This window comes from Microcaecilia unicolor, chromosome 2 (assembly GCF_901765095.1).
Source record: "Microcaecilia unicolor chromosome 2, aMicUni1.1, whole genome shotgun sequence".
Classification (NCBI taxonomy): Eukaryota; Metazoa; Chordata; class Amphibia; order Gymnophiona; family Siphonopidae; genus Microcaecilia; species Microcaecilia unicolor.
This window is the reverse complement of record NC_044032.1, coordinates 51,056,395-51,074,404: the sequence shown is the minus strand read 5'-3', so window position 1 is coordinate 51,074,404 and position 18,010 is coordinate 51,056,395. Positions and strand designations below refer to the sequence as shown.

General features: G+C 43.5%; 1 protein-coding gene across 1 annotated transcript in view; it reads left to right on the top strand.

The window, feature by feature from the left end:
• The window catches only part of MYO5B (myosin VB), a 696,980-nt gene that overhangs the window by 600,599 nt on the left and 78,371 nt on the right, over positions 1–18,010 (top strand). Inside the window, exons 29-31 of the mRNA XM_030192939.1 lie at positions 2,535–2,623; positions 8,424–8,501; positions 12,404–12,602. Coding sequence (XP_030048799.1) covers positions 2,535–2,623; positions 8,424–8,501; positions 12,404–12,602 — 366 coding nt within the window. The remainder of the gene's footprint in view (positions 1–2,534; positions 2,624–8,423; positions 8,502–12,403; positions 12,603–18,010) is intronic.

The window sequence follows — 18,010 nt, the reverse complement described above, 5'->3', positions numbered from 1 at the left end:
AATGGGTCAGTTCAGCAAGCTGAAGAGTAGTAAATCACCGGGACCTGATGGTATTCATCCCAGAGTATTAATAGAACTAAAAAATGAACTTGCGGAGCTACTGTTAGAAATATGCAATCTGTCCCTAAAATCGAGTGTAATACCGGAAGACTGGAGGGTAGCCAATGTTACTCCGATTTTTAAGAAGGGTTCCAGAGGAGATCCGGGAAATTATAGACCGGTGAGTCTGACGTCGGTGCCGGGCAAGATGGTGGAGGCTATTATTAAGAATAAAATTGCAGAGCATATACAAAAACATGGACTGATGAGACAAAGTCAGCACGGATTTAGTGAAGGGAAGTCTTGCCTCACCAATCTAATGCATTTTTTTGAGGGGGTAAGCAAACATGTGGACAATGGGGAGCCGGTTGATATTGTATATCTGGATTTTCAGAAGGCGTTTGACAAAGTGCCGCACGAAAGACTCCTGAAGAAATTGCAGAGTCATGGAATCGGAGGTAGGGTATTATTATGGATTAAGAACTGGTTGAAAGATAGGAAGCAGAGAGTAGGATTGCGTGGCCAGTATTCTCAGTGGAGGAGGGTAGTTAGTGGGGTCCCGCAGGGGTCTGTGCTGGGTCCGTTGCTTTTTAATGTATTTATAAATGACCTAGAGATGGGAATAACTAGTGAGGTAATTAAATTCGCCGATGACACAAAATTATTCAGGGTCGTCAAGTCGCAGGAGGAATGTGAACGATTACAGGAGGACCTTGCGAGACTGGGAGAATGGGCGTGCAAGTGGCAGATGAAGTTCAATGTTGACAAGTGCAAAGTGATGCATGTGGGTAAGAGGAACCCGAATTATAGCTACGTCTTGCAAGGTTCCGCGTTAGGAGTTACGGATCAAGAAAGGGATCTGGGTGTCGTCGTCGATGATACGCTGAAACCTTCTGCTCAGTGTGCTGCTGCGGCTAGGAAAGCGAATAGAATGTTGGGTGTTATTAAGAAGGGTATGGAGTCCAGGTGTGCGGATGTTATAATGCCGTTGTATCGCTCCATGGTGCGACCGCACCTGGAGTATTGTGTTCAGTACTGGTCTCCGTATCTCAAAAAAGATATAGTAGAATTGGAAAAGGTACAGCGAAGGGCGACGAAAATGATAGTGGGGATGGGACGACTTTCCTATGAAGAGAGGCTGAGAAGGCTAGGGCTTTTCAGCTTGGAGAAGAGACGGCTGAGGGGAGATATGATAGAAGTGTATAAAATAATGAGTGGAATGGATCGGGTGGATGTGAAGCGACTGTTCACGCTATCCAAAAATACTAGGACTAGAGGGCATGAGTTGAAGCTACAGTGTGGTAAATTTAAAACGAATCGGAGAAAATTTTTCTTCACCCAACGTGTAATTAGACTCTGGAATTCATTGCCGGAGAACGTGGTACGGGCGGTTAGCTTGACGGAGTTTAAAAAGGGGTTAGATAGATTCCTAAAGGACAAGTCCATAGACCGCTATTAAATGGACTGGAAAAATTCCTCATTTTTAGGTACAACTTGTCTGGAATGTTTTTACGTTTGGGGAGCGTGCCAGGTGCCCTTGACCTGGATTGGCCACTGTCGGTGACAGGATGCTGGGCTAGATGGACCTTTGGTCTTTCCCAGTATGGCACTACTTATGTACTTATGTACTTATGTAAGGGAAACTAAAGCCTTGGAAATTCTGAATTAGTTAAAGCAGAAAAACATAGTAACATAGTAGATGACAGCAGAAAAAGACCTGCATGGTCCATCCAGTCTGCCCAACAAGATATGTGCTACTTTTTGTGTATACCTTACCTTGATTTGTATCTGTCATTTTCAGGGCACAGACTGTATAAGTCTGCCCAGCACTATCCCTGCCTCCCAATCACCGGCTGTGGCACAGACCGTATAAGTCTGCCCAGCACTATCCCCGCCTCCCAACCACCAGCCCCGCCTCCCACCACCGGCTCTGCCACCCAATCTCAGCTAAGCTTCTGAGGATCCATTCCCTCGGAACAGGGTTCCTTTATGTTTATCCCATGCATTTTTGAATTCTGTTACCGTTTTCCTCTCCACCACCTCCCGCGGGAGAGCATTCCAAGCATCCACCACTCTGTCCGTGAAAAAATACTTCCTGACATTTTTCTTGAGTCTGCCCCCCTTCAATCTCATATCATGCCCTCTAGTTCTACCGCCTTCCCATCTCTGGAAAAGGTTCATTTGCGAATTAATACTTTTCAAATATTTGAACGTCTGTATCATATCACCCCTGTTTCTCCTTTCCTCCAGGGTATACATGTTCGGGTCAGCAAGACTCTCCTCATACGTCTTGTAACGCAAATCCCATACCATTCTCGTAGCTTTTCTTTGCACCGGTTCAATTCTTTTTACATCCTTAGCAAGATACGGCCTCCAAAACTGAACACAATACTCCAGGGTGGGGCCTCACCAACGACTTATACGGGGGCATTAAAACCTCTTTTCAGAACTGAACTTTAAATATGATTTAATATATATCTTTTCTTTTTCTCTAGGAAACCATTGCAAGCTGGCCAAACAGTGACAAACATGTGGATCAGGATGATGCAATTGAAGCCTACCACGGAGTCTGTGAAACAAACCGGTAAGTGTGGTATTTCTTTTAGCAGCTTTTTATTAGATAGGTCAAAAGTGCAGTGACTTGGGTCAATATCTTAACAAACAGCAACCAAGAGACATAGGATGAATTAGATCATCAAAAATGCGTGGGATAAATATAAAGGAATCCTGTTCAGAAGGAAAATGGATCCTCAGAAGCTTAGCAGAGATTGGGTGGCAGAGCCGGTGGGGGGAGGTGGGGCCAGTGGTTGGGAGGCGGGGCTAGTGCAGGGCAGACTTCTACTATCTGTGCCCTGAAAATGGCAGATACAAATCAAAGTCAAGTATGCACATAAAGTAGCACATATGAGTTTATCTTGTTGGGCAGACTGGATGGGACCGTACAGGTCTTTCTCTGCCGTCATCTACTATATTACTATGTAGATCCGTACGAAGAAATGGTGCATCATTTGCCTTCCGTAGCAAGAAAATCATTCAGTAATTGTATGCCTTGCATTTTGTCATGTTTTATTGCATTTTGAATTTATATGTGATTATGTACACAAGTTTTTAACCCACTTAGATTTTTAGATAATGCAGGCTAGAAATGTTTTGCAGTGAAATAAAATACCTTTGGAAGTCAGCAGAAAGCAGCATAGCTATCATTGATCAAGCCTAGCAAAGTGCCCAGTTCTGCCAAATAGAAGAGCCGCCTGACGTAAGGCCTACCAAGTCACTCCTCAACTTCCCTCCCCCACTGTCTGGCTCTCTCTCCCTCTGATCCCCTCCCCTTCGCTTCACTTGATCTTGCATCTCTATTCCTTTCTTTCAAACATCCCCCTCCCTCCCCCAGCCATTTACTTTCATATTTATCTGGTAAAGGTCGCTGACAGCAGCAGGGTTTCACAGTTCACACCCACTGCCTGGAGCCTTTCCTGGAGCCTTTCCTTTGATGTGTCCCACCCATTCGCAACCAGGAAGTTGCATCACACGGGAGAAGATGCATTACAGAGAAGGCTCCAGGGCAGGCCTCAAGCAGCAGGTGTTGAAGCCCTGCCAGTAACCTTTACCAGAAAACTTTGAAGGTAGTCATAGTGGGAGAGGGGTTAAGAGAAAAGGAGAGATGCTGGATCAGAGGTAAAGGGGAGGGGAGGAAGAAATGCAGGATTCAGGGGCAGAGAGAAGGGAAGAGAGAGGTGTGTTGGGCCCAGGGATGAAAGGAAAGAAGCTGGATAGTAGGAGGGAAGAAAGAGAGAGAACCATGTGGGGGTGGGGGCAGGAAAAAAGAGGGAGAGATGCTGGACTACTGGGGGAGGGGTAAAGGAGGGGAAATGCTGCACCATGGGAAGGGGAGAGAGAGGACTTGCAAGATTGTTGCTCTCTATGCCAGCAGTGCCCACATTTCTTAATTTCTTAATTTAATTCTTAATTATTGCCCTAGAGCTGATGCTGGGGCGTGGTGCTTACAAAGGTGCCAGGGGGTGGGAGGGCTGTGGGCTGACATGGGACTGGAGTGGAAGAGGGGAGCTGACATGAGGGCTGGCAAGAATGGTCTGGGGAGGAACAAAAATGGGGATGGCAGAATGAGGGCTAATATTGCCTAATGGTGGGGTGGAAGAAGGGGGATAATGTTGGCAAATGGTGTGATGGTAGAAGGGGGTTCATACTACTAGGCGAAAGGTGTGATACTAGGCTGGGAGAAGGGAGCTTGGAGCCAACACACAGGGGTTGGGAGTGGGAGAAAGGACAGATGTTAAGGGATGGATGTAGGAGAAGGATTCTAGTTCTGGGCCTGGAAGAAAAGGGGCTCTGGGCAGGGGGCTGACAGAGGAGGCAGTTGAGAGAAGGGGTTGGGGTTTTGAGATGGTTCTGATGTGGGGGTTGGGAAGAGGAGGCTATGGGCTGATGCAAAGACTGGGGATGGGCAATAGGAGAAGGCAGAGAGTGGGACGGGGTTCTGAGTGAAGGTAGGAAGGAACTTGAGAGAGTGGAGTGGACCAGATGGAAGGAATCAGAATGGAAGGAAAGAGAGGGGGAAGAGGTGAGACTGGATCAAAATGGAGGAAAGGGGGGTAAGAAGGAAAAAGAGTGGGTTGAGAAAATTAGAAGGAAGATGAGAAAGCCGAAAAGATGAAGGAGCTGGAGAAGGTGGAAAATGGTTGTGAGAGACTGGAAAGAGACAAATGAAAGATGTGAAAAGGGAATGAGGGAGGGGAAATGGGACTTGATATACCGCCTTTCTGTGGTATTTTGCAACTACATTCAAAGCGGTTTACATATATACAGGTACTTATTTTGTACCTGGGGCAATGGAGGGTTAAGTGACTTGCCCAGAGTCACAAGGAGCTGCAGTGGGAATTGAACCCAGTTCCCCAGGATCAAAGTCCGCTGCACTAACCACTAAGCTACTCTTCCACTCTAGCGGCAGCAGCGATTCCCATACACTGCCCTGCCGCTGGCACTGGCCTCTTCTTTTTACTGTGGCCTGCCTCTCTGACATAACTACCTGTTTTCTCAGAGTTGGGCCGCAGTAGAGAAGAGACCAGTGCCAGCAGGGCAGCACATGGGAATCTGCTGCTGCCGCAGCCACCTTTTTAAAAAAGGGAAAAGAAAGTAAACTCAGGGAAGGGGGTGGAGGGAGGAAGGAAGGGGGGAGATGCAGACCTTGGCCCGGGGAGGGGGCTGCATCTCAGCCCTGTCTCAGGCGGCATTTTGCCTTGGACTGCTTCTGACTGGGAACCACATGTATGCCCTGCATGCAGTTACACACTAAGGCAGTTATGTGTGTACTTTATAGAATACTGCTGAGCTCTCAGCTAGAAGTTATTCGAGGAAGTGCACATTCACCCATGTAAGTACTAGTATTCTTCAAATATAAGTGCACAAGAAGCATTTAAATTTAGGTGCCCTATTATAGAATGAGGGGGATATGGTTCATAGTAACTCCTAAGTTGTAGCTGTGTGGGCTGAGGGTGGTCTCTGAGATGAGGAAGATTATGGAACATGGAGCCAGAACAGGGGTGGACCAAGGAACTTCCAGCAAACAAGTATTTAAAAAAAAAACCTACTCTTTTATTGACAAAGGACCAACAGTTAAAAAGACCCAACATGGGGCCATGTTTCGGCAGATATACTCCTACTTCAGGGGGTCGCAAATGTTCTCTCAGAAGTGTTGTTGAATGAGAAGACGTGAAAGAAAATCCAGAAGCAACAGTAAAACACCACTGGAAGCTGTGAATAAAAATAAACCAGCTGCTCACCTCAAGTACAAGGGGAAGGGGAAGGGGAAAGGGAAATGGGACTTGATATACCGCCTTTCTGTGGTATTTTGCAACTACATTCAAAGTGGTTTACATATATACAGGTACTTATTTTGTACCAGGGGCAATGGAGGGTTAAGTTACTTGCCCACAGTCACAAGGAGCTGCAGTGGGAATTGAACTCAGTTCCCCAGGATCAAAGTCCACTGCACTAACCACTAGGCTACTCCTCCACTCATTCCACCAATAAGAGCCAACCTCATCAATGATGTCACAATGGCTTGATTGCCCAATACTTGGCTCACTTCTGATATTGTGATGTCATAAGGGAAAGGGGGAAAGGGAAATAAGACTTGATATACTGCCTTTCTGTGGTATTTTGCAACTACATTCAAAGCGGTTTACATATATACAGGTACTTATTTTGTACCAGGGGCAATGGAGGGTTAAGTTACTTGCCCACAGTCACAAGGAGCTGCAGTGGGAATCGAACCCAGTTCCCCAGGATCAAAGTCCGCTGCATTAACCACTAGGCTACTCCTCCACAAAGGAAAGGGATGGCAAGAAGATAGCCTTCTGTGGCATTATCTACTCGCTTTGTCTCATTAAAGGGTTTGATTGGGGAGCCTTATGTGTGTCTGAGAGACATGAGACTGTTTGACCCTTAAAACTAAATCTAGCCTCCTTTATAACTGAAAAATGTAAACATTGTAAGCAACTGCTGAGATAAATATTACTTTAAACCCAAGATGACCTGCTGGGCAGTAGAGAGCCTTCACGAAAACACATCCATTAAAGTAAATGGCTTCACCAGATTAGCAAATACAGGGCAACACTGCTGAGTATAAAATTGGTTAACTGAATAAATTTTGTAATGTATAATAAAGCAATCCAGGCAGAAACTAGCACATGTTGTTACAGACCCATATTAAGTGGGGTGGTAGATGAATGGCATTAGGGTCTCCCTGGATTAATTTTTAAATTCACTTTATGTAGAATGAGGAGTAGCATAACCTAACATCATTCTTTTTAATTAGAACCAGACAGCAAAATAGAAATACTCTGTTTAATGAAAGAATGATTCTAAACATCAGCAGTGCTAGGATGCAGCAGAAAAACTGTTATCCATTCAGAAACGAAGAGAAGAGCTGACTGGATGTAAATTTGAAAGTATATTCCTTCGAATCCCAATGTGTAGATAAAAGGGAAATGAGGTTTATTTCTTGTGCCAGGATTTTATACATATAACATTAGGAGAACGTTAAAAGAGACAGCTGAAGGGGAGATATGATTGAGATCTACAAAATCCTGAGTGGTGTAGAACGAGTAGAAATGAATCGATGTTTTACTCTTTCAAAAAGTACAAAAACTAGGACACTCAATGAAATTACATAGCAATACTTTTAAAACAAATAGGAAGAAATATTTTTTCACTCAATGAATAGTTAAGCTCTGGAACTCTTTGCTGTAGGATGTGGTAACAGCGGTTAGCATATCTGGGTTTTAAAAAAGGTTTTGGCAAGTTCATGAAGGAAAAGGCTGTAGTGTATTATTGAGACAGACATGGGATGGGGGAAGCCAGTGCTTGCCCTGGGATTGGTAGCATGGAATGTTGCTACTATTTGGGTTTCTGCCAGATACTTGTGACTTGTATTGGACACTGTTGGAAACAAGATACTGGGCTAGATGGACAATCGGTTTGAGCCAGTATGGCTATTCTTAAGTAACTCATTTATGTGCATTGTTTTTTTTTTTGTTTTTTCTTTCCTGGTGGGGGGGGGGGGGGGGGGTGTCAGCATTTTGACATTCATTGAAACCCAACTCAGCTGCTGTACATGCTTTGACCACAAACTACAGCAGCTGAACTGGAAGGATGCAAGCTTACTGTCTCCCATTTTGGTTTTTGGTGTCCAGCAGTTGGGTACATTGACCCACCCTCCAGTTTTCAGGCACAGTGGCTGATTTTAATAATAGGATACACGTCTAATAGTAGATCTGCAATTTCATACTTAAGTTCTTGTAGAACTTTGGGGTGAATACCATCGGGGCCTGGTGATTTTTTTTTTTAATGTTTGTTGATCTATTACAGTATCTCCAATTTCATAGTTATTTACTTCAGTTCCCATGAATCATCACTTTCTAAGATAATTTTGAGTGTATATCTCCCCAATATCCTCTTCACTAAATACCAAAACAAATAATTTAGTGTTTCTGCTCTGATCTTGGCCTGTCTAGATGCCTCTTTTTATCCTGTAGGGCCGGAAGGCAGTAAAGTCACATGGTGCCACTTATATTATTTGAGTCAACTATTACTCTTTATCTCACCTAAAGAAACCTACTGTGCCCAGCTTAGTAATGCAGAGCTAAGCTTGCCCCCTTTCTTGCTGCATTTCTCTTTTTATTTCTTCCTGACTTTCTGGCATTAGCGGCTGTTCTCCAAGAAAAAAAAAAAAATCATTTTCTTGTCATATGCTTCAGAATCTGTAAATGTGCTGCTTTGCTTTGATAATGTCTGCTGCTTTTGTAGTTGACCTTTTGCCTTTCTTTCCTGCCCTATTTTTCCCTTTTCCTGCCCTTTATTTCTAGCAAGACTGAGGACTGGGGGTACCTGAATGAAGACGGGGAGCTCGGCCTGGCCTACCAAGGCTTAAAGCAAGTTGCCAGGTCAAATATGTTTTCTTGCTTCTTTCTCTCTAATCCCTTCCCATGCTGTTCTTTCTGTGCCACCTCCTCTGTTTGTCTACTATGTCTCTATGTCTCTATGACTCACCTCCTTTTTGCCTCACTTGCATCATGACCTCCAGATAACTATAGGGTTTCCCCATAGATACAGGGTTCCTGTGTACATCCTAAAGGTACAGGGTTTGATGTTCTACTGGTGCCTATGTTTACTCACCAAAGTATGTTCTAGGGATGGCACATGGACGCTGACACAAAGAGGTACATTTTGGATCCCCACTGCCCAATGGCATTCTGAGTCACACAAGTTAGTTTTTCTTAGTTCAAAGCAATGTATTTCTCTGACATCATATGAGAATTAAAAAAAAAAAAGTTTCTGTCCTGTAGGAGGAGGAGCTTGGGTTATTGCAGGCAGTTATCAAAGCTGTGTGCTCCTCAGTAATCTTGTGTGATGAATATGTTTAGAAAATCTTCTGGCTTATCAGTGGCTCCATGGTGAGGTTCCTCCTAGTAGCAGTGTCTGCAAATGGGTTACTGTTACGCATAGCATGACGGTACTGAACCTGACTCCTAAGCCAGAGTAAATGGAGTATGATCTCAGTTTTTCAAATTTACTGCTAACGCTCTCCCTTGTAGAGACATCTCAATGCAGTTCCATATGTGTACAGAGCCTGAAGCATTTTGGCTTGCTTGCAAAACTGAAAACATTCTGCCTGATACTCGACTATGGTGATCATCATTTAATTTGATGCTGGATGCTGTGGGGGTTTTTTTATGCACGAATATTCAGCATCAGTATATGGATAGCAGCTGGTGCCGGATATCTGAGTATAACCTGGCCGCTGGCAGTTATCCAAATCTCGGCGATATTCAGTCTAGCAGCTGGATAACCAACCAGATAAAAGTTAGGATTGCCTTTTTGCTGTATTAACTTTATCCAACGGTTAGCAAACAGAATATTCCCGCTAAATAGATAACTCAAAATCCCTGCTTGGGCTTCTTCTCCAGACTGCTCCTCCACTATCTGGATAGCGCCACAGCAGTCAGGAAGGATTTTCAGTGGCGGCATCTGGATAATACCATGGAATATCGGGTATGACCCGGTGTGCAGGACATCCAAGTAGGAGCTGCTCCTACACAGATAAGTCCTGCCAGATATCAGGCCCACTGTACTTCCACATTTCAGCGCTGAGTTTTTCAGATGGTGTACAATCAAATGAATGAGGTCAGTGTGGTAGGTGCCCCATCCCACCGTCGGCAAACCGTAGACCAGTGGTTCCCAAAGCTGGTCTTGGAGGCACCTCAGCCAGTCAGGTTTTCAGGATATCCACAATGAATGTTCATGAGAGAGATTTGCATGCCGTGGACTGCCGTAGGCCATCAATGCACCCGTGCGTACATCATCTGGCTGCACTGCGATGAGCTTAGACCATACGTCTAAGGATAATATTAACCACATTAAAGCTCCATTGCCACCAGGACAGCCAAGAAGCCAACTAAACTGAACAGGCCCTCTTCTCTTACATTTGGCAAACATTCTTCAGAGACAGGATACCTTTCGGTAAAAATATGTGTTATGCCATATTGTGAGGAATCGATTTCCTCCCAGACAATTCTCTAAACACTCTGCTGAGCCCTGTCAGAGTATCTATAGTCCTTAAGCTCTTGAAAAGAGCCTGGCAAAACGTAGACATCGGAAATAGGAATCTGCCTGCAGAGTATTCTGTTAAGTTGTGTGTGTACAGCTATGCTCTGCCCAGATTCCACCTGTGTATACACAAATCCTGTAAAACATAGCTCTGTAAGATATGCTGGTGTCCCCCCCCCCCCCCCCCCCCAAAAAAAAAAAAAAAAACAGTACCAATCAATTCCCACTGTGTTAATGCTGTCCCTAAGATTGAAGCTTATCCAGTACCCTGAATAAGCAAAGCTGTTAACTTGGTTGAGTAATACAGAGTATATAATGAAACTCAACCTCACCCAGGGATGTTGGAAAATGCCCTTACCAGGAGTCAACAAGGGAGAAAATTGCACTCTACTCACAAGAATTATACCAGTGTAGGGTAATTCAATTTAGGATATCCCCTTTTGGAGTTCACAGTGGTGATGCCACATTCCATTGCCTCGTGGACCTAATTTTAAGGCCCCCATAAAGTGTGTGCAGTGGCCTGTCTAAATGACAGTCACCCTCATCCTAAATTGGAAAAAAATCACTTGTTACAGGCGGCAGTAGTCCTGGCATCAACAAGGAAAGTAGGTTTAACAGCAAATGTAACATAGCAATGAGGGAGACTCATTAGCTCAGGAGCAGAATGGGGGGGGGGGGGAAGATGGTATATCCTATAATACTAAGATTCAGGCTGTGGAGACTGAAGAAGAAAATAATATGAGTCGATTCTTATAGTTTGGTGCTAAACCAAATATAATTATAAACATTAGCATGCACATTAAAAAAAAATGTTAGAAAACACGTGTGCCAGTGTATCACCAACAAATTTGTTCAAATAGATTAAATTGATAGAAAGAGAAAAACAATAAACGGTAACGGAATTCAAAAATGGGTGGGATAAACATAAAGGAATCCTGTTCAGAAGGAATGGATCCTCAGGAGCTTAGCAGAGATTGGGTGGCAGCACCGGTGATTGGGAGGCGGGGCAAGTACTGGGCAGACTTCTACGGTCTGTGCCCCGAAAATGGCAAGGATAAATCAAGGTCAAGTATACATATAAAGTAGCACATATGAGTTTATCTTGTTGGGCAGACTGGATGGACCGTACAGGTCTTTTATCTGCCATCATCTACAACAATGTTGCAATTTTTTTTTATGTTTCAACATTTTTTATTGATTATACTTCAAAATATACAACAATATTTCTTCATGAACTGGAGTAACATAATAGATGCTTAGATATACTAGATCAATACAACCATAAAACGTATCATCGACTTTTCTCCCCCCCCCCCCCCCAATTCTTTCCCCCTTCTTACCCCTCCCTCTGAATAACCAAAGATAATGTAGTTATAGCCATAACATCCGTAAATTCGACTACAACTATGACTTTGAGATAGATACCCCAGTGGACAGAGGCCACCTATCCACCTCCGGTTGGTACAATGGTGCAATTTTAAAAAATAATGTAGGAATGAGCCTACTCTGTCTGTTGAGAGCACTAAACCAATGGGACTATAACAGCGCTCTTTCTGCTCAAGGAAAATCGAGCATATTCCCATAGCACTTCAAACAGCACATCCCAGAGAGAGAACTATACTGAGTACTGAATTCAATAACCCGAATCCCAAAATATAAGGCAACACACTGAACACCTGTGAGCTATGTTGTAAGGATGAGACTTCCAGGTAAAGACACAGATAATGTAACATAGTAAATGACAGCAGATAAAAACCTGTATGGGCCATCCAGTCTGTCCAACAAGGTGTCCAGAGTTGTACCATGCAGGTTACACCCTTCTGTGCCTGGTTTAAAGTGTGAAGTCATCTAAGTTTTGCTTTGATTCCATCCTCTTCCTATATAGGGATCCTCTGTGTTTCTACCACATATTTTTTATTCCCGTCACTGTTTTTATACTCACAACTTCCACGGGAGGGTAGTTCAGGCACCCGCCACCCTCTCCGTGAAAAAGTGTTGCCTGGATACTGTCCTTTCTGCCTCTTCCTTAGACCTGGAAGTATGTAGTTCCTAAGCTGCCATCACCCAATTCTGTGGCTAGGCAAAATTTCCACCTCTAATGAGATATCTCCAGTTTCAACAAAAAGTAAAATGGTTGTGTATTTCAAAGTCCAGTATAAAAAGATCTGTGTGTCTGAGCAAAGAATCACCTTTTCCTCCTTATTGCACCATAGTGAATATCTCTCTTCTGTACTGGCAGACTCTTGGAGGCCCAGCTGCAGGCCCAGAGCCGAGAGCATGAAGAAGAGGTGGAAATTCTGACGGCTCATATTGAAGCATTGAAGGAGGAAGTGGAGAAGCAGCAGCAGGTCCTGCTACAGGCACTTCAGCTGTCACCCGAAGCCCAAGTGGAGTTTGGCGTCCAGCAAGAAATTACTCGACTCACAAATGAAAATCTGGTAAGAAACTGTGTATTGCTCTGTGTCCTACTCTGTGCTAAGCACCGTAGGCACCAGATACATGGATCATCCCTATACTATCAAGTAGGGAAGATCCTTGAAATGCATCAGTGGCGTGCAGTGACATTTATAGCAGGAGATTCAGTAGATGTGCTAAACCGGGAGTGACCAACCTCGACCCTTGCCAGGTCCATGTTTTCAGAATTTCCACAATGAATATGTATGAGATCTGTTTGCATACAATGGAGGCATGCACACAAATAATCTCAAAACACAATCAGTCCTAGGCACCTAATTCTCTAAATATCCTATAATGGCAGAGTGGGAATTAAAGAAAAATCATTTCTGTTAACTATTTAGTCATGCTCCCAAAATGTCTTATTATTATAGTAATATCAGTGTTTTTAAGAAGGATCAGTGGAATTTACTGCATCTGCACTGCTTCAAGAATTTTCATATAGCAACAGAATGCAAATCATCATCGATCCACATTTTTTCTAAAAAAAAAAGTTTTTTGAAAGGAAAATATATATTTCACTTATTTCAAGAATGCTTGTTGTATAGCATTTAGACTCAATCCAGCATTTCTGTAATTATAACATTGATGCACAGTCCAGCAAAATGCTCAAAATCCCAATAACTTCTATAGTGTTACTTAACTGGTAGCAGATTTCAATACTGAGAGAACCTCCACTGACTTGGCCAGGTTTCTTGTCTTCATCAGGGAAGAGGAAATGAGAGCGTTGTATGAACCTCTTCCCTGATGAAGCAATGTAGATGCAGTGAATTCTTATGATCCTTTTTAAAAACATTGACATTACTGTAAGAATAACTTTATCTTTTGCAGTTCTACAGTCCGATTCCTTCCCACGGCCAACTGCGGCCAGAGTTTTGGGTCTTGCTTCAGGGTCCGTGGTCGCGGCTGTCTATAAAAGATGCAGAAATACCAAGCTGAATATCTAGTCTTCACTTCTATCTCACGTTTTCTATATGTTTTATTATTATTATTTTATTTTTTTATTTATAGGTTATCAAATTTACATTCATGCAATTAACATAAATCATTGAAATACGGCAAATACTAATTATAAAATTAAATGCAAATCAGTCAATAAAGAACACAATTTAGTCCACAACTGGTGATCCAAGATCTAGGAAACTGTCTTATATAAGACACAATTATATTCCTAAGAAATAATTTTATCTATAGTATGGAAGGAGTTAGAGCTGGCGCAGCCGAGCATTAGCACTTATAATCCAGAGAAAATACATTACTCTTTACTAGAAATAAATTCTAACAACTTTCCTGGTTCAAAAAAATATATAATTAGCAGATTCCAGAAGAATATGACATCTACATGGGAATTTAAGTAGAAAAGTCCCTCCTAATTGGAGAACTCTTGCTTTTAACAACAAAACTCCTTCCTTCTCTTCTGTGTATCTCTTGAGAGATCGGGGAAAACTTGAATTTTTGATCCAAGGAAAGAAGTATTAATGTGGCGGAAATAGTCTAAAAATATTATTTTGGTCTGGTTCTAGAGCGAACGAAACCAACAATGTCGTCCTTTCTGATACAACTTCCAAAGAACTTTCAAGAAATTGCGTTAAATTTAAATCAGGTTGTGGAGTTTGAGGAAATCAAGTTGTTCCAACACCAGAAATATATTATATTTTTGTTAAAGGAGGAAAATTTTCAGAGGGAATACCCAATATTTCTACAAAGTACTTTTTCAGCATATCTTTAGCAGGAATAAGAGGTGATTTGGAAAAGTTCAAAAAACGTACGTTATTCCTCCTTATCTGATTCTCCAAATAGTTAATCTTGCGTTTCTGGAAGTTGTTTTCTTTTATTACCGCAAGTATAGAAGATTTAACAGATTTTACCTCATTATCTAGTGATTCCATCTTGGCAGTCTGCTCACCAACCTTACCAGATAGTTTCACCTGCTCTCCTCGTAGCGAACCAGCTATTTGTTTTTTTTTTTTTTTTTTTTTTTTTAAACTCATCTTTATTAACATAAAGTACAAAAGCCGGGCACAGATCATGGAAAAAGAAATATAACAAGTACAAAATTGGCCCGTCTTATCTTATACAAGTACCAAGATTTCAACATTTTCAACATTTTCTCCCCTCCTCCCCCCTCCCATTTCTACCCCACCCCCCCCCCCTCTCCCTCGTCAGGAATTTAAGATTCTGCTGCGGGCTACTGAAGTCAATGTGTCCCAAAAGGGTGCCCAGGCTGTACAAAATAGGTTTCCCTTAGTCCCTGCCAAGTCTGCAATCCCGCTGCGTTCAAATGAGCACATATAGATCATGAATGAACGCCATTGGGCTATGGTGGGGGTGTCCGATGTCATCCATTGTTGTAAGATTGTTTTTTTCCCCATCAATACAGATCTATGTAAGAAGGCACGTAAGCCTGGCTTAGATTGTCCGTGTATAGTATAGACTCCAAATAATTGAGGAGGAGTATGTCGCCATCTCACCTGCCACATAGCCGAGATGTGTGACGCCAAGGCTATCCAGAATTGTTGAATGGCGGGGCAAGACCAGAACATGTGACTCAAATGGGCATTTTCCTTCCCACATCTGCGACAGCGGTCTGATTCACACAATGTGGCCCGGAATGCCCTCCTGGGAGAGATGTGTAGGCGAAAAACAAACTTGTACTGAATTTCCCACCAGCTAACATTTTCAGTCAATTTATAGGTTCCAGCCAAGATAGTCTTAATGGTCTCCGGGGTTATTTGTGTAGACAATTCCACTGTCCATTGCTGTGCCACCCGGTCGAAATCTGAAGAGTGCAGATGGTCTCTCAAATGTGCATGAAAGTACTTTAAGGGGATCCGTAGTCGTGCATCAAGACCAAACATTGAATTAAAACATTCGTACACTTCCATGGATAAGTCTTTCTTGGGCAGAGAGTGCACGTAGTGTTGAAGTTGTAAAAATGCAAATGTATCAGTTCTGTGTAAATGAAACTCTCTGGTGATTTCAGGAAGCCTTTTTATCTCGCCCTTATCTGTTATCACCTGATGCAGAAAGGAGATTCCCTTGGCCTCCCATTCACGGATTGTTCTAGAGGTGTCTCCCACTGGGAATTCCGGATTACCCCGTAATGATAGTAAAGGAGAGATCGATTTGTTAAGACTAAAGAACTTACATAACCATCTCCAAGTCTGGCGTAGTGGACAGAGCACAGGGCCCGCCATTCCCAAACTCGAGGATGGTCTCTGACCCTGGTGTAGCCAATTTGAAAAGTGTAGAGAACCCAACCAGCTAGTCTCTGTCGCTGCGAGGGAGAAGTGGTTAGTGGACCTAAACCAGTCCGATATGTGGCGCATGTTACTTGCCACAGAGAACAAGCGAAGATCCAACAATCCCAGTCCCCCTTTAATTCTTGGAAGGATGGCTCTGTTTATGGTCATGCGCGCCCGTTTCCCTTGCCACAAAAATAAGTTTAACTTTGCCTTCAACCATTTTTCATCCCTAACGGACAAAAACATAGGTAGGGTTTGGAAAGCATATAGCCACACAGGGAAAAGGACCATGTTATAGAGTGCTACTCTACCCATCAATGAAACTGGGAGGTCCTGCCAGCCCTGGAGGGACCGGGCCACCCGCCTCTTCAGGTGTACCATATTTCGTGAGTATAGTGAGTGCAAGTCCATGGGGATCCTTACCCCCAAGTAAGTCACCTCTTCCTGTGCCCACTGTAAGGGGAAAGGGCCCTCCCAATTCAACTGAATCTCTGCTTTGGATGGGAGTGCTGTGGATTTCTGCAAATTCAAACTAAGACCTGAATATAATCCAAACTCGTCAATGGCAGCCAGGACTCTGGGGAGAGACCGCTGGGGATGGGTCAAAGTTAACAGAATATCGTCCGCAAAGGATAAGACCTTTACCCGTTGACCCGGTAGAGGCACCCCACATATATCTGGGTCTTTCTCTAAAGTACGTAGCAATGGCTCTACATATAGTAAAAATAATAGAGGAGAGAGGGGGCATCCCTGTCTGGTACCAGCTTTGATCTGCAATGGAGGGGACCTTGTTTCGTTAATTAGAAGTCTGGCTACAGGCTCTCTATACAGTACTTTAATTGCTTCTAGAAACCAGCCTCCTATTCCCACGTATGCTAGTACCTGGAATAAATAGTCCCACCGCACTCTGTCGAACGCCTTCTCGGCATCCAAGCTGACTAGCAACAGGTCAATGTCTGCGGCATGGCAATGCGCAATTGTCAAAAGTACTTTACGTACATTGAGCACTGAGTTTCTATCCCTCATAAATCCCACTTGATGTTCCCCAATCAGTGCATTCATACAGGGGGCTAACCGATCAGCTAAGATCCGGGCCAAGATTTTAAGGTCCACATTAATAAGGGAGATGGGTCTGTATGATTCCACTCTATCACTCGGTTTGCCCGGTTTTGGAATTAAAGTAATTAAAGCTTCGTTGCTCCCCAAGGGTAGCTCTCCTCATTCTATCACTTCTTCCAAGTAGTCAATGAAAGTGCTTATAAACTGAGGGGGCAAAGTTTTATAGTATTCAGCTGAAAACCCATCTGGGCCCGGGGCAGAGCCCAGGGGGAGAGACTTCAGCACCTTCTGGACCTCCTGTGCCCGCAACGGTTCCATGAGGACTCTCTGGGCCAAAGGGGAAAGGCGGGGTAACCCTGCATCTACTAGGTAGTCCTCCACTGCCATATCTGTAAAGTCTCCCTCGCCTGAGTATAATCTAGAAAAATAGTCATGGAACACCTGAGCAATCCCTTCTGTAGAATAGATCTTGTCTCCCTGGGGGGTCAATATTGATGCTACCAATTTTCTCTGACTACGTGCCCTCGCCATTTGTGCTAACAGTTTTCCGGGTCTATTCCCATATCTACGGTAATTAAATCCCCTTACTGTTAGTCTCCTTTGGGTTTGCTCATGGATTAAGGAATTCAGAGCAACTCTAGTGGAGGACAGTAGATCACTCGCTTCCGAAGAGGGGTTCTGCAAGTATTGTGCCTTTACTGAACGTAGGGTGCGTTCTAGTCTAATTATTCCCGCAGCTAATCTTTTTGCTCTAGCACTCATATAGGCAATGATGGCCCCCCGCAAAACTGCTTTCGAGGCTTCCCATAGAATTATTGGGGAGTCACAGGAGTCTTGATTGTTTAGAATGTATTGTTCCCACTCAGCCTTTATATATTCATTGAATGTTTTATCTTTATGTAAATAAGCGGGATATCTCCAATAGTATGATTGTTCCCCGGGAGCATTAAACTGCAATTCTGTCCATATCAGGGAGTGGTCAGTGATTTCCATAGGGCCTATCTCAGCCTGAGTAATTTGAGAGAACAAGGAGCGTTGCACCAGAATGTAATCCAGCCTAGACCACGAATGGTGAACCCTAGACTGGT